Consider the following 14,571-nt stretch of genomic DNA (forward strand, 5'->3'; position numbering starts at 1 on the left):
TGTCCGGTACCTCCACTGGGTGCTGATAGGGATTGTCCCCCACCCTGTGTTTCTGTGGCCATAGATTAGGTATGAGAATCAAGTGTAAGACGCTCAGAGACCCCTTAGCGGGGGTTCGAGCGGGGTAATAAATCGAATAATAAATAAATAAATAAAATGAAACTCCTTGGGCCAGGTGGTCTTGGGGGTGGGTAATAATTTGCGTCCTCTGAGTCCCCCCACTACTATCACGCCAGTGCTTGTCAATCCCTCTGGCCTCTGCAGGATGGGATGGATTCCAACTGTAACCTCTGATTTTGATTTTGATTGTAACCCCTTGTAACCCAAGCTGACTGAAAAGCAGGGGATAAATAAATACCATTATTTCATTTTTAATCGGCTTCTTGGATTTGTACCTCAGACCATTTCCACAGAAGTGCAAACCTCCACATCAGCGTTCTTAAATAGTTGAAATTTGTAGAACTTTCCACACAACTTTTTGCCTCCCCAAGTAGATCTGAATTTAGCGCCCTGTTACCCCACGTTTTCCTAATCCACTTTTCCCGTGATTCTTTCCCCCTCTGGATCTGAACTTGCAGTTTTCCAGTGAGGTATTCCCAATTTCGAATTTTGTTTCCCGCTGCCCTTTTGTGTCATCCAAGTCACATTTTCACCCCACCTCCTGCCCTCCTGCCCCCCTCAGGTTGTCCCCTAGGTGATCTGCTAATTTTTTAAGCATAATGTTGATTGTGTTACAACACAAATTCTTTATCATTATAAAGCTTTATCATTATAAAGGCTTCAGCTGGGAGGGTGGGATACAAATCTGATAGACAGACAGACAGACAGATAGAGCAATGTTATAACATTGGGACAAAATGGGCAGCAAGGTTTCACGTAGCCTTCTCCATACAATTACGCATCCATGAAGTTCCTTTCCTCCAGTTCAAGAAAAAAAACCCTCAAATAAATGCCCTTTTGTGGAATGGTTGCCACAAAGTCAGAGCATCAGCTGGGGATTTAACTCACCAGGAAACAGTGACAGCACTGAGGTGCAGAAAAGGACTCAGTCTACTGATCCTTGTACAACTGCATGCAAGGATGTCCAAATGCACACCTGCGAAACAAAAATTTAGTGCTGGTGACCGGGAAATGGAAGCAAAAGGTAAAATGAGCTTAAAAGAAGGGCCCAGGTACACATAGGGTTGCCAGACTCCAGGTGGTGGCTGGAAACCTTCAGATATTACAACCGCTCTCCAAACAATAGAGGTCACAGGCAAACCCAAAGCTAGGTGTCCTCAGCAAAATTTTCCCTGCTTTTTGCTTAAGGGACAATTTTGCTGAGGACACCTGGCTCGAACTAAACAATCATTGAAAGGCACTTTCTGGATCAGAAATTATTATCAGTGAAATATCATTTGGCATGTGATTGGACCTTCAGAGGCCTCGTTTATACCTTTATTCTGTGCCCAGTGGTTTCACTTTGGAACAATTCTTTTCTGGTCCATTTTGCACCCATGCTGTATAATTGTACTATGATATAAGCCCATTTGTTCCTTGTTTGACCTCTGAAGAAGGCCTTAACAGGCCGAAACGTGTCAGGTCAAGTACATTGCGTGTATGATTTTGGAATTTTTATATGAGGTATAATTGGGGCCCTATATGTTTTAAATTCTTTATAAATAAATACACACATCTTTATATATTATATATATTAAGTTTTAATTGTTGGCCCTCTACTCTGTTTCACTTAGCTTTTTAGGTTCTTGATTCTAGGTTTCAGGGTTATGTTTCTTTCCCTTTTTTTGTTCACAGTTTGACCCCAATTTTACCATAGAGTTTTGCCCAAAAACAAGAGCGCCGTCCCGGTGATGCCGATGCGATGATGTCACTTCCAGGTGACATCGGCGCATCAGGGAGGTCCCTGACCACTCCCAGAATGCCTCGCAGATCCCCCCACCAGCAAGACAAGGGGGGACCCTAGTAGCCACCCAGCTAAATAGGCCTCCTTGGATGCCACAAAAGTATGGCCTATCCCCCTGAAGTCCCTCCCCTCCCCCCCAAACCCCGCCCTCCTCAGGCGTTACCCCCCTCCAGGTCTTTCCCAACTCGAAGCAAGCAAGCCCCAGGTGCATATCATTTGAGGAATCGTGTTTTGGTGTTCATAGTACTTTATTTCTTGCTTTTTCTAGCACCTGTAGCTTTTGTATGTATGATTTTATCTTTTTGTCTGCATATGAATTTTGTTTCCAGCTCTTCCTACTGTTTTCCCAATAAATATGGCAAAGTTTTGCCCAGTTCTGTCTCATGCAATTCAGTCCTAAACAGAATTGCTACAGCTCTAAGCCTATATATTTCAATGGACTCAGACTAGAATCATGTTACAGAGGATTGGACTGTGTGTATTTTTATAAATATTTATATATTTTTTCAATTGATTTTCCAAAAAAAACCCCCAAAACAGAGGGGGGCTGGTGAAGATGGAGTAATCTAGAAGGTGGCTGTAGTGGTGAAACAGCTGCACCATTTCTCTCATTAAAAATGCCCCTGCTTTTAACCCCTATACAGAAAAGACAGGCCCATAGACACCAGTCTTTTCCCTTATCAGGACTAAAAGCAGCATGATCAAAAGCTATTGGAGAAGTGGTGAACTTTGTCATGGAGGGAAATCCCACCTTCCCCAGCTCCATGGCCCTGATCCATATCAGCAGTCCTGCAGATGATTTTGCAGATAAATAACACATCAGGGGTTTGAACATGGATCCCCAATGTCAATTCTGAAAACAAGGGGATCGTCGCAACAATATGTGGTGGCATATGAAATGATGGGTGACAAGTTGTGCAAGCCTTTTTTAATGAGACTGCAGTCCGACTCCATGCCAGGCATTTTTCTGCCCATGGGCACAACTCAGGTGTACACAGACAGAGTGGCATGGATATGGGTAATGTGCCAGTGTGTGAGCAGAGGAACCTCGGTTTACTCTGCCTGCTCTTCCCTTCCTAGATACTTCTGCCCTTATATGGAGAAGGCAGGTGGCATTCAGCACGGAGGGAAGGAGGGAACAAAGGTCATCCCTGCACTTGCTTTATTCAGGTACGATCTGTCTCCGAGGTGCTGTGTGCCCACCAAGCAGACGCCTCAAGTAAGGTAAGTCAGTTGGTTCTGGGAGGTCTTCAGAACGTGCCCCTGGCACTGAATCATTTTGTATGATAGAAGGGGAGGGTGGCATCCTGGCACAAATCCATTCTTCTCCTTGCATATAGCCCAGGGCTAAGCACCCAAGGCTGTCTTCTCTTACACGATGCCAAACAATATGCTTCCTCGTCACAGTGAGCCAAAGTGGCTGTTATAAAATGGCCTGGAAGTTATTTCAAAATGTGGGGGCTGAGGAGAGCCTTTATAACTCTAGTGAAGACAGGAACTTGCTCCTGATGTTGCTCTGGTGCAAATACTGTTTGTTTCCAGTTTTACCCTAGTATAGATTTCCATGCTGTTTAGTTAGGTTTTTTCCTACTCTTTCTAAGCCAGAGAGAAGCAAAATCACCTGTTGTAGCCTGCTTGATTCTTGACCTTGACTGCTCAGTGAAAGTTGCTGGCTTAACAGAAATGCTGCGCCATAACGTTTGCGGAACCAATAAATGCTTTGGGGAGCTGCAGGGCAGAGACTGATTCAGGAAGGAAAGTAGAAACATGGCAAAGGAGAATCCAGGCAGGCTGGAGGGAATAGCAAACTCAGGAGGAGTGAATGAGCAAGGCCATTCTTCAAACAGAGCTGTCACCAGAGCCCCAGGGAAAACCACTCAGAGGGCTGGCAGTCTTCTGATTAAAAGGAATCGTCAGACAGTTAGATGGGCCAATGAGAAGTGATAGCATTCCTCTTCAATTGGAAATGTCATAATTGGGCTTCCTGTTCCCCTCCCATTGTGTTTAATATGCTGCCATATTGCTGGTCTACAAAGGACAGCCCTGCATTCAGGGGTCATTTCGTAGAAAAAGAGGTGCAGGCGCTCATTAGCATAACTCATTAGCATAACTTATTTGCATATGCCACACCCACTGACATCACCGGAAGTGTGTCAGAAGGTAACACCCACCCCGTAGGCTCTACTGGACTGTTTTGGATTGCTAGCTATTGGGGGGGGGGGAGAACATGCAGGTCTGCCCTCACAGAGGAGGGAGAGCTTGTACCTGAATAAAACCTGGTCTTAAAGGTGCCACTGGACTGTCTTGGACTGGGGTGCCAGGGGGAGCTCTGCAACTTACCTGGCTGCTTCTTGCTCTGACTGAGGGCTGCTGGGAGCAGGGGGTGGGGCTTGTTGCATGTGCCCGCTCCCTGGGCTCTTTACTGCTAGAGCGCCGCTCCTGTGCGCTCCTGCAGGAAATGACCCCTGCCTGCATTTATGCTTTGAAATCCCCCACCCCGGCACCTGACTGCACCTTCAGGCAGCCCCACTTACTATCATGGCATCCAGTGACCAGTGGATGAATACAAGCCCCCACAACCTCACTCACACAAGCCATCTGTGTGCCCCAGATCCGTGGTCAGTGATAAGCCTCATGTAGCCTCAAATCCTATTCTTCTCCCACCCTCTCACGAGCAGGCAGGGACAAGTGTTCCAAGTGTGATCGCATCAAACAGATGTATATATAATGTGATCCAAATCACCATGTGAAGCTTGTTTCCCTCTGTTTCCATATGGGGAGTTTTTGCTATAGAAACATTAACAGGAAAAATGAAATTCAGATGCCTGTAGAAGGAGAGATGTGATCCAAATCACCATGTGAAGCTTGTTTCCCTCTGTTTCCATATGGGGAGTTTTTGCTATAGAAACATTAACAGGAAAAATGTAATTCAGATGCCTGTAGAAATCCGTTTTCCCTTCCATAATCTATGTGTACAAACCTGGGAGATGCAAAATTTGTATGTAATGATGATTATTCTGCCTCCCACATGATCCTGTATTAGATAAGGTCGAGAAAGCTGGCAGAACATCTTTGAATTTGTTTTTAAAGGGGGGGGGGTTGTTCCTCAATTCTACAGATTCTTAACAAACTAAAAACAGTATTTTTGGTGAATGATTTAAATTAATGGAACGGTATTGTACCAAGTCCGTCTGTTAGTCCATCTGGCCCAGTACTGCCTACTCTGATTGGCAGTGGTCCTCCGGGAGCTTCAGTACAAGTCCGTCTCTGCCCTGATTCCTGGGCTTCTTCTGCAACTGTGGATTGAACCAGGGATCTTTGGTTTGCATAGCCATTTGTCCACTCATTGATGTTCTTTCCCTGCTAACTCAAGCCTGTGAACCCATTTCACATTCATTGGCCATGTGGGTATTATTTTTTTTAGAAGTTCATACTCCAGCCTGATTTGTTGCATTTGTGAACCACACCTCTCTTCCTTTACGGAGCCCAAGGTGACATTCAGAGGATTCCTTGGAGGTCTGTGGTTCAGGTTTGCTTAACTTTAACGAGACTGCTGTAATCTTGTGCCCTCTGGTCATACCCTGGCTGGGAACAGTCTTAAACATGGCCAGGGTTAAAACTTTCAAAAAACAAAGGAGAAATAATCTCTCATTTATTGATGGCCGCAAAGATTCTTATAGCCCCAAAATGGAAATTAGTTAAGGCCCCTTCCTTGGTACAGTGGAGAAGAAGGATATGGGACATAGTCGTCTCAGATAAAATAGCAATGCAACTTATAACCTTTGACAACCCTAACTCTGTAAACAATTTTATGGAAAAATGGTTTGTGTTCTTTGAATATGTTACAGCATGTCAACCAAGTTTATATAAATTACCGCAGAAATATAAAGATTATGCCTTCTATTAAGATTGAGGCACATATATACATGTTATAGAAAGTGAGTTTTCATATGTTTTTCAGATGTGGTTGTTGTTAGTTTTGTTTGTATTACTTCTTTTAACAAATTTATGCCAAATTGTTATTATGTACTAAACTCAAAGGATACCATTGAGCATACGCTACATAATATATAATTGCTGTTGAAAGTGTATGTTGATGTTGTTTGTTATTTAAGATAAAAATTAATAAAAACATTAAATACAAAAAACCCATGGAAGCAATGGCTTTGAGAGCCATGTAATGTTGAAGATAGGGAGTGTTACATTTAATCTGTCATCTGAGCCTCTTGTTTTGGAACACATTACAAAGCACAGGATTCTGGGTAGCTGAAGTCACTGGCTTCACGTAGTCACGCCTACATCTAAGGATGGGGTTGAGATCAGCATTATTTATTACTAGGAGTAATGCCTGTTGAGGGAAGAAATACAACGAGATCTAGAACGAAGCTCCAGATGAGTGTCTTGACTGTGGCTGGTGGGGCGGCAGAGGAAAGTGGAAAATGGACGGAGGCAACCCATGTTTCTTTCCTTCTGCTTAGCTATAAGGCAGGGCTGTCTCAAGTCATTTTGCTGCCAAAAGTGGGTAGAATGGGAGGACAGCTTCATGGTAACAGATATGGTTCTCTCCACCTCTGACTTATTTTTGAGGGGGAGGGGGTGTTATGCAGTGGCACCTCCTCCTGTGCCATGTTTTCTGGGTTCCAAGGGTCTGGAAAGTAGTTCCATAGCTGATTACATAGTTGCCAACTCTGGGTTGGGAAATACCTGTAGATTTGAGGGGTAGAGCCTGGGGAGGGCAGGGTTTGGGGTAACTGATCTGGGTCATCTGGACATCAGTTTTAATAGCTGAAGCCCTGACTGCTACATCACATTGGCTGTCATGCAGGGGCCATCTCAGCAGGATTTAAGGACACAGAGTCCACCATTTTCTCCAGGGGAACTGATCTCTGCCATCTGGAAAGCAGTTGTAATTCTGAGTGATCTTTAACCCTCACCTGGAGATTTGCAACTAAGGTTTCCCCCAACAGACACTAAGGGGAAATTTATTTTACCTCAGAACATCAACAGCAAACTGTTTAGAATATTAGAGGGAAAGGCCAGTGAGGCCGCATATGCAAACGACCTCTGTGTTCCGAGGCAAAGGCGAATCAGGCCACATATGCAAATGACCTCTGTGTTCTGACTGGCTGTGGGTGGGGGGTGGGGGGAAAAAGCAAACTGTTTAGAATGTTGGAGGCAGGACTCAGGCAAAGCAGCCAGTGGATAGGGAGACCCTCTGAACGACAGATCAGAGAGCGAACTGATTTTGGAGCGTGTGGAATGTTCAGGGGAGTCCATGACCAAAATAGAATTATATATACCGGAGGATTTTATTTAGAGAATTTATAGTTTGCCTTTTTATACTTCGGCCCCAAAGCAACTGCTTTTCTGTTCAGGAATGTATGTGACAAAGAAGGAAAAATAGACAATCTGAATTCTGCCATAGAAAAAGAAGGAAGACCGAGCTACCCTAGCTAGATAACAAAAAGCACTTGGGGGTGGGGGTTGATCCTGTGTTTGGAAACAAATGTGTTAAGACTGACACTGCCTGTGTACCAGACTGCTTGCTTACATAAGAACATAAGAGAAGCCATGTTGGATCATGTCAATGGCCATCCAGTCCAATGCTCTGTGTCAAACAGTGGCCAAACATACCAGGTGCCATCAGGAGGTCCACCAGTGGGACCAGAACTCCAGAAGCCTTCCCACTATTGTTCCACAAGCACCATGAATACAGAGCATCGCTGCCCCAGACACCTATACTTTGTGGCTAATAGCCACTTTATAGTCCTCTGCTCTGTATGTTTATCCGGTCTCTTGAAGCTGTCTATGCTTCTAGCCAACACCATGTTCTGCAGTGAATTCCACATATTAATTACTCTTTGGATGAAGAAGTACTTCCTTGTATCTGTTCCAAGCATTAAAAAAGGTAAAGGTAAAGGTTTCCTTTGTTTGAAAGCTAGTCGAATCTGACTCTAGGGGGTGGTGCTCATCTCCATTTCCAAGCCGAAGAGCCAGCGCTGTCCAAACACGTTTCCGTGGTCATGTGACCGGCATGACTAAACACCGAGGTGCACGGAACACTGTTACCTTCCCACCAAAGTGGTACCTATTTATCTACTTGCAATTTCTTGCTTTCAAACTGCTAGGTTGGCAGGTGCTGGAGCCAGAGACGGGAGCTCACTCCGTCACACAGCACTAGGGTCTCGAACTGCTGAACTACAGAGCTTCCAGTCTGCAGCTCAGTGTCTTAACCTCTGAGCGTGCTCATGAGTTCTTGTATTGTGAGAAAAGTAGAAAAGTCCTTCTTTCTCTACCGTCTCTATCACATGCATAATTTTGTAAACCTCTGTCATGTCACCCCTCAGTTGTCGTTTCCCCAAGCTAAAGAGCCCTAACTTCTTTAACTTTTCTTCATAGGGAAGGTGTTCTACCCCCTTAATAAATCTAGTTGCCCTTTTCTGCACTTTTTCCAATTCTATAATATCTTTTTTGAGATGTGGTAACCAGAACTGTACACAGTATTCCAAATGAGGCCGCACCATAGATTTATCAGGGGCATTATGATACTGGCTGATTTGTTTTCAGTCCCCTTCCTAATAATTCATAGCATAGCATTTACTTTTTTTTCTTGCAGTCACACACTGAATTGACATCTTCAGTGAATTATCTACCATGACTCCAAGGTATCTCTCTTGGTCAGTTACCACCAGTTCGGACCCCATCAACATATATTCATAGTCAGGATTCTTGGCTCCAATGTGCGTTACTGTGCACTTGCCCACAATGAACCTCATTTGCCACATTAACGCCCACTCGCGCAGCCTCAACAGATCCCTTTAGAGCTCCTCACAGTCCTCTCTGGTTCTCACCGCCCTGAACAACGTAGTGTCATCTGTAGGCCAGTTACTCCCAATTCCAAATCATTAATGAACAAGTTAAAAAGCACCGGACCTACGGTACCCCACTACCTACCACCTTCCACTGCAAAACTGTCCATTTATACTCACTCCCTGTTTCCTGTTAATTAACCAGTTTTTAATCCACAAGAGGACTTGTCCCATGACTGCTGAGTTTACTTAGGAGCCTTTGATAAGAAACTTTATCAAAAGCTTTCTGAAAGTCTAGGTAAACAACATCTACTGGGTCACCCTTGTCCACATATTTGTTCACCCTCTCAAAGAACTCTAAAAGCTTATTGAGACAAGATCTGCCTTTACAGAATCCTTGCTGATTCTTCCTCAATAACTTTTGTTCATCAATTCTATCTTAATAATGGATTTCACCAAGTTACCTGGTATTGACATTGGACTGACCAGCCTGTAATTTCCTGGATCTCCTCTGGAACCTTTTTTAAAGATGGAGGTTAGATTAGCTACCTTCTAGTCCTCAGGGCTGCAGTGGCTCAGAGATTAAAACACTGAGCTGCAGACCGGAAGCTCTGTAGCTTGGCAGTTCAGGACCCTAGTGCGGCATGACGGAGTGAGCTCCTGTCTCTGGCCCCAGAGACGGAGTGAGCTCCCATCTCTGGCCCCAGTTCCTGCCAACCCTAGCGGTTCAAAAGCAAGAAATTGCAAGTAGATAACTAGGTACCGCTTAAGTGGGAAGGTACCAGTGTTCTGTGTGCCTCAGCGTTTAGTCATGCTGGACACTTGACCATGGAAACATCTTTAGACAGTGCTAGCTCCTTGGCTTGGAAACAGAGATGAGCACCACCCCCTAAAGTCGGATTCGACTAGCTTTTGAGCAAGGAAAACCTTTACGTTTACTTTTTTTAGTCCTCAGGAACGGAGGCAGATTTTAGTAGTAGATTGCATATTTTTGTCAGGAGATCCACAAATTCACATTTGAGTTCTTTCAGATATATGCCATCTGAGTCTGGTGATTTGTATTATGGCTGCTGGTACTGTGGCCACAAACTGTTTGTGCCCCTCTCCCTCAGGGGGGAAGTTTTGCAAGCGGTGCACGGTTCTACGTTATCGGGACATTCTGGCTTCGTAAAGTCCCTGCAGCTTCTGCAGTGACAATTCTGGTGGTCGCAAATGCGGAAGGATTTGTCTTCATTTGTCAAGTCATGCCAAGTCTGTGCCATGAGTAAACCCCGGCCGGGGAAACCACCAGGCTTGCTGCAACCACACCCGACTCCTAGCAGGCCTTGGGAGGTGATTTCCATGGACTTTATTACGGACCTCCCTCCCAGTAAATCTATGACTGTCATTTGGGTGGTTGTGGACTTATTTTCTAAACAGGCTCACTTTGTCCCGTTTACGTCCCTACCCACGGCGAATACCCTGGCCAAAGCGTTCATGTTGCACGTGGTCCGTCTGCATATGCTCTCGTCCAAGGTGATATCCAACAGGGGGTCCCAATTTTTCTCCCGGTTTTGGGGGGAGCTTCTGAAACTCATGGGGGTCAAATGGGCCATGAGCAGTGCTTACCACCCAGAGAATGATGGACAAACGGAACGGGTTAATCAGATGTTGGAACAATATCTTCGCTGTTTCACCAATTATCAACAAGATGATTGGGTGGACTTGCTACCCCTAGCCAAATTTTGTTACAACAACACTTGCCACTCGTCCATTGGACTGTCCCCCTTTAAGGCTTTATATGGCTACGACAGTCCCCCGGTGCCCTTTTTGGAGGGGCCAAGTGACTTGGGGTCGGGGGATGCCGCTCACTGGTGCCAGTGTTTGAAAGACTCATGGCCACTCCTTTGTAAAACGTTAAATGTGGCTAAAGAGGCTTCCAAAACTCAGGCTGACAAGAGACGGGTGGAAGGTTGGGCTCTGCAGCCTGGGGATTCGTTGTATGTGTCAACTAAAAACTCAACATCCATGAGGAAGCCTAGGAACGTGACCCTGGGGATGCCGAACTGGCACTTCCCCTTCTTTACCTTCAACCCTGCATTCTGCAGTTGGCAGAGGATGACTCAGAGGTGCTCAGGGAGTTCTGCTTCAGAGCCCCCGGTATAAGTACATCATTGAAATATGGAATGATGCCAGGATATCCATGGATGTTGCAATAGTTTCAATTTCACTCTTAACTGTTGAGTTGAAGGATTCTTTTTCATTTCGTCTTCTTGTTTCTTGATTTGTTCCTTAATTTGTATAAACTTCTCATTCTTTTGTTTTCTAACATGTGCTGCTTCTTTGATTATCCATCCTCTGGAATAAGTCTTAAATGCCTCCCAAACAATTCTGATAGAAATATCTGGTTGAATATTTTGTTTAAAAGAACATCTGAAATTCTTTTTTAGTCTCTGTTACAAATTTCTCATTCTTCAAAATAAATGTATTTAAAGTCCATCTGCTTTTGGGGGGTATCTTGGAGTATAAGTATAACTGGATTATGATCTGCAAAAGTTCTGCACTTCTACAAGGTCATTTACTATTCTTAACAAGGACTTATGCCTCGATGAGTAGAAAGTAAAATCTTTTCTATTCGGGTTTCTTAATTTCCAGGAATCCACCAGGTTATATTCTTCTGCCAGTTGTAAAAAGGAATTTGGCCATTCATTACCTTTTTTTGTTTTCCGGTTGTTCTTCTGTCTAAAAGTCTATCAAATACTGCATTATAATCTCCAATGAAACGGATCTCATCAAAGTTTTGGTTCAAATGAGTTGTTGCAAAGATTTGTAAAAAATTTCTTGCTGCTGGTTTGGTGCATATATGTTCACAATCAAGGTTATTTGTATTTGAGTTATCAGGATCCTACCATCTTGAGAACTGTAGAGCATTTCAGGATGGAGATATTCTTTTACATATGTAACTACACCTCTTTTTTTTCTTATCCTTATCAGAAGAGATGAAAACCTTTAATTTCCAAGAATTTTTGGTCTGGTTGTTTTATGTTGGTCTCTTGTAAGCATATAATATCCAATTTCATCTTTTTCAATTGCTGGAATATCCGTCTTCTTTTTTGAGGTGCATTTAAACCATTGACATTTGTTGAAATTATCTTCATTTTTCTTCTGTCCATCTTGAGGTTTTGTATCTGTGTCATCTTTACTTCTGTATTGGAATCTTGTGACTATTTGGGATGGTGGCAGTTTTGTTGTCTTCCTAGTAGCTTTAGGTTTTCTAGTTGTCCCTGTTGCTCCTTGTACATCTTGGTCTTCTTCTGTTGTCCCTGGTTCTTCCTCCTCCATTTCCAATTCATCTTTGTGAGTTTTGATAAAATCTTCTGCCTTAAATGTTGAGTTGATTCTGTATCTTTTCCCTTTAAAAGTACACCTTCTGGAAATAGGCATCTATATGGAATTTCATTTTTTTCTCAAGGTAGATGTTAAGTCCATATATTCATTTCTTTTCTCTCTCACTCTCCATCGGATTTCTTTCATGATTTTAATCTCTGTATGTTCAATTTGTAGGGGAGTTACACTTGCAGATTTAAGGATTTCATCTCTCAGATCTCTTTTGTGAAATCTTATGTGTACTTCTCCCGGGAGATTATTTCTTTTTGCATATGCTGAATTCATTCTGAAGGCCACATCAATTTCATTGTGTACTTCATTATCTGCACCCATATATTTGACCAAAATTTGTGCCATAACAGCCTTTATATTTTCATCTTTGTTTTCTGGAATATTTTGAAACCTTAAAATATAGGCAGTTTTGTCCAATTCTAACCTAATAAGATCTTCTTCCATAGAATTCTGTTTGAAGTTCACTGATTGTAATTTCAGTTCCATCTTCTCTGACTTAGTTCCATCTGGTTTGTTGCTTTAGTTAGATCCCGGATTTCTTGTTTATTTTCTTTAAGTTGTTTTTGCACTTCTTCAAACTGGGATTCCATTTTCTGTATTAAGGAATCTAATTTAGTCTGTATTGGTTCCTCAGCAGCTGAAACAGCTGATTGCACTGCTGTTGTAGTTTCAGCTTTAACCGTTGTGGCCATTGAGTCCTGAATTATTGATTGCAAATCTTTTAATGACACTTGTCCTAAGTTGGAAGCAACAGATGTGCCCTGAAGTTTCTTTTTTGGGTCTAAACCACTAGCCATGTTAAAAATGCCTCAGTCCCTTTTCCAGTAAACACCTACAAAGCCAAACGTTATATGTGTATAACAATTCTTGTTATAATCACACAATATTTAAAAGCTTTCCCAGTAGTTCCCAGTAGATCGAAGGAAATTATCAATTGTATATAGTACACTGGGTACACAATATACTTTCAAAGATAGCTATAGAATCAAAAACCTTTCCCAGCATCTCAAAGAGAATTATCAACCATTTACTAATAGACTTGGCACAAAACCTAACCGTAATCGCTTACACAGAGACAAAACCAAACATTGCTGGATTTATAGTTTCTGTTTTGGAAAGGTGAGGGTTGAAGAAAGAGGAGGCAGTTCCAAGGTGTTTTCAAGTACCTTTCTCTCTTGTCTTTCAGAAAAGATCCAGAATAAGTGCTTATGTTGTAATCCACAAGGTATTAATTAAAAATATAAGGAAAAACCAATTAGGAAAACCTTTTATAAATCCACATGAAGATGAGATAAATCCAGAAGAAGGAAAAAATAAACAGGCCCAGAAAGTGAAAAATAAAAAATATAAAATTATCCAGCAAATTTATAATCCACAGTAGGGTCTTGAAAAAGTAAATTTAACTGTAAATCCAAAAAAAGTAGTGATAGATCTAATAGGTAGAGCTTTATCCATAAAAGAAAGGAAAATATAATAATCCATTTAATTCATAGAAGACAAAAGGGGAATATTGTCATCGAGATGAAGGTCTTACAGAATTTGGAAAACTCTTTAAAAGGCTCTTAACTTTCTGCTCAATTAGCCCATAGCAGAGTTTAGTTCTTTTTCCTTCCTTTTGTTAGCCAGTTAAAAAAGGGGGAGGGAGGAAAAGGATTCTTCACACTTCCGTCCTTATACTTCAAGTCTAAAGGGGCTTACTCTGTTGGGAGTCTCTGATGTTGTTGCAAACAGGTGTACTCATGGTGTAGGTCTTCAGCAGTTTAGGTGATGTTCCTGCTTCTCACCCCTCACCTGGGAAGTCACGACTTCATGTCCATAGCTGGATGACCTCAAGTAGCTCCTGCATCAGGATGATCTGGACCCTCACCCGCTCGTTGCCACTCATGGGGGGTCCAGATCGAGTCCCCTGCACTAACCTCCTCTTCGGGGAGCTCAGTGGAGTCCGGGTAGCCTGAACGCCGCTAGAAGAAGAAGAAGAAGAGATTGGATTTATACCCCGCCCTTCACTACCCAAAGGAGTCTCAGAGCGGCTTACAAACTCTTTTCCCTTCCCCTCCCCACAACAGACACACCCTGTGAGGTAGGCAGGGCTGAGAGAGCTCTTGAAAGAAACTGCTCTTTTTCAAGGACAGCTGTGCCAGAGCTTGTGACTGACCCAAGGTCACATCAGCAGGTGCAAGTGGAGGAGTGGGGAATCAAACTTGGTTCTCCCAGATTAGAGTCTGCGCACTGAACCGCTACACCAAAGAGCAGTTGATCCAGTGGCTTCACAGGAGAGATTCCCAAGAGCCGACTGTCTGTGTCGCTCCGAAACCCGGAAGTCCAGTGTGGACCCAGTGTTGACTTCCATCTCACAGGGAATGTTCTGGACCTTGACTATCACCTTGATCTTGATGCATGTCAAGGGTTGCAGCATCAGGACAGGGATGCTGTTGGTCTTGGCAGGTGTTGCGGCACGGAGTGAGAGGGTGTGATACTCTT

At 43.2% G+C, this 14,571-nt stretch overlaps 1 protein-coding gene across 1 annotated transcript in view; it reads left to right on the plus strand.

Moving 5' to 3' along the window:
• Positions 1 to 2,999: 2,999 nt before the first annotated feature.
• The window catches only part of VIL1 (villin 1), a 57,246-nt gene continuing 45,674 nt past the window's right edge, over positions 3,000 to 14,571 (plus strand). The window contains exon 1 of the mRNA XM_015416172.1: positions 3,000 to 3,127. Coding sequence (XP_015271658.1) covers positions 3,000 to 3,127 — 128 coding nt within the window. The remainder of the gene's footprint in view (positions 3,128 to 14,571) is intronic.

The sequence above is a fragment of the Gekko japonicus genome, unplaced genomic scaffold, assembly GCF_001447785.1.
Source record: "Gekko japonicus isolate JY-2015 unplaced genomic scaffold, Gekko_japonicus_V1.1 scaffold2609, whole genome shotgun sequence".
Classification (NCBI taxonomy): Eukaryota; Metazoa; Chordata; class Lepidosauria; order Squamata; family Gekkonidae; genus Gekko; species Gekko japonicus.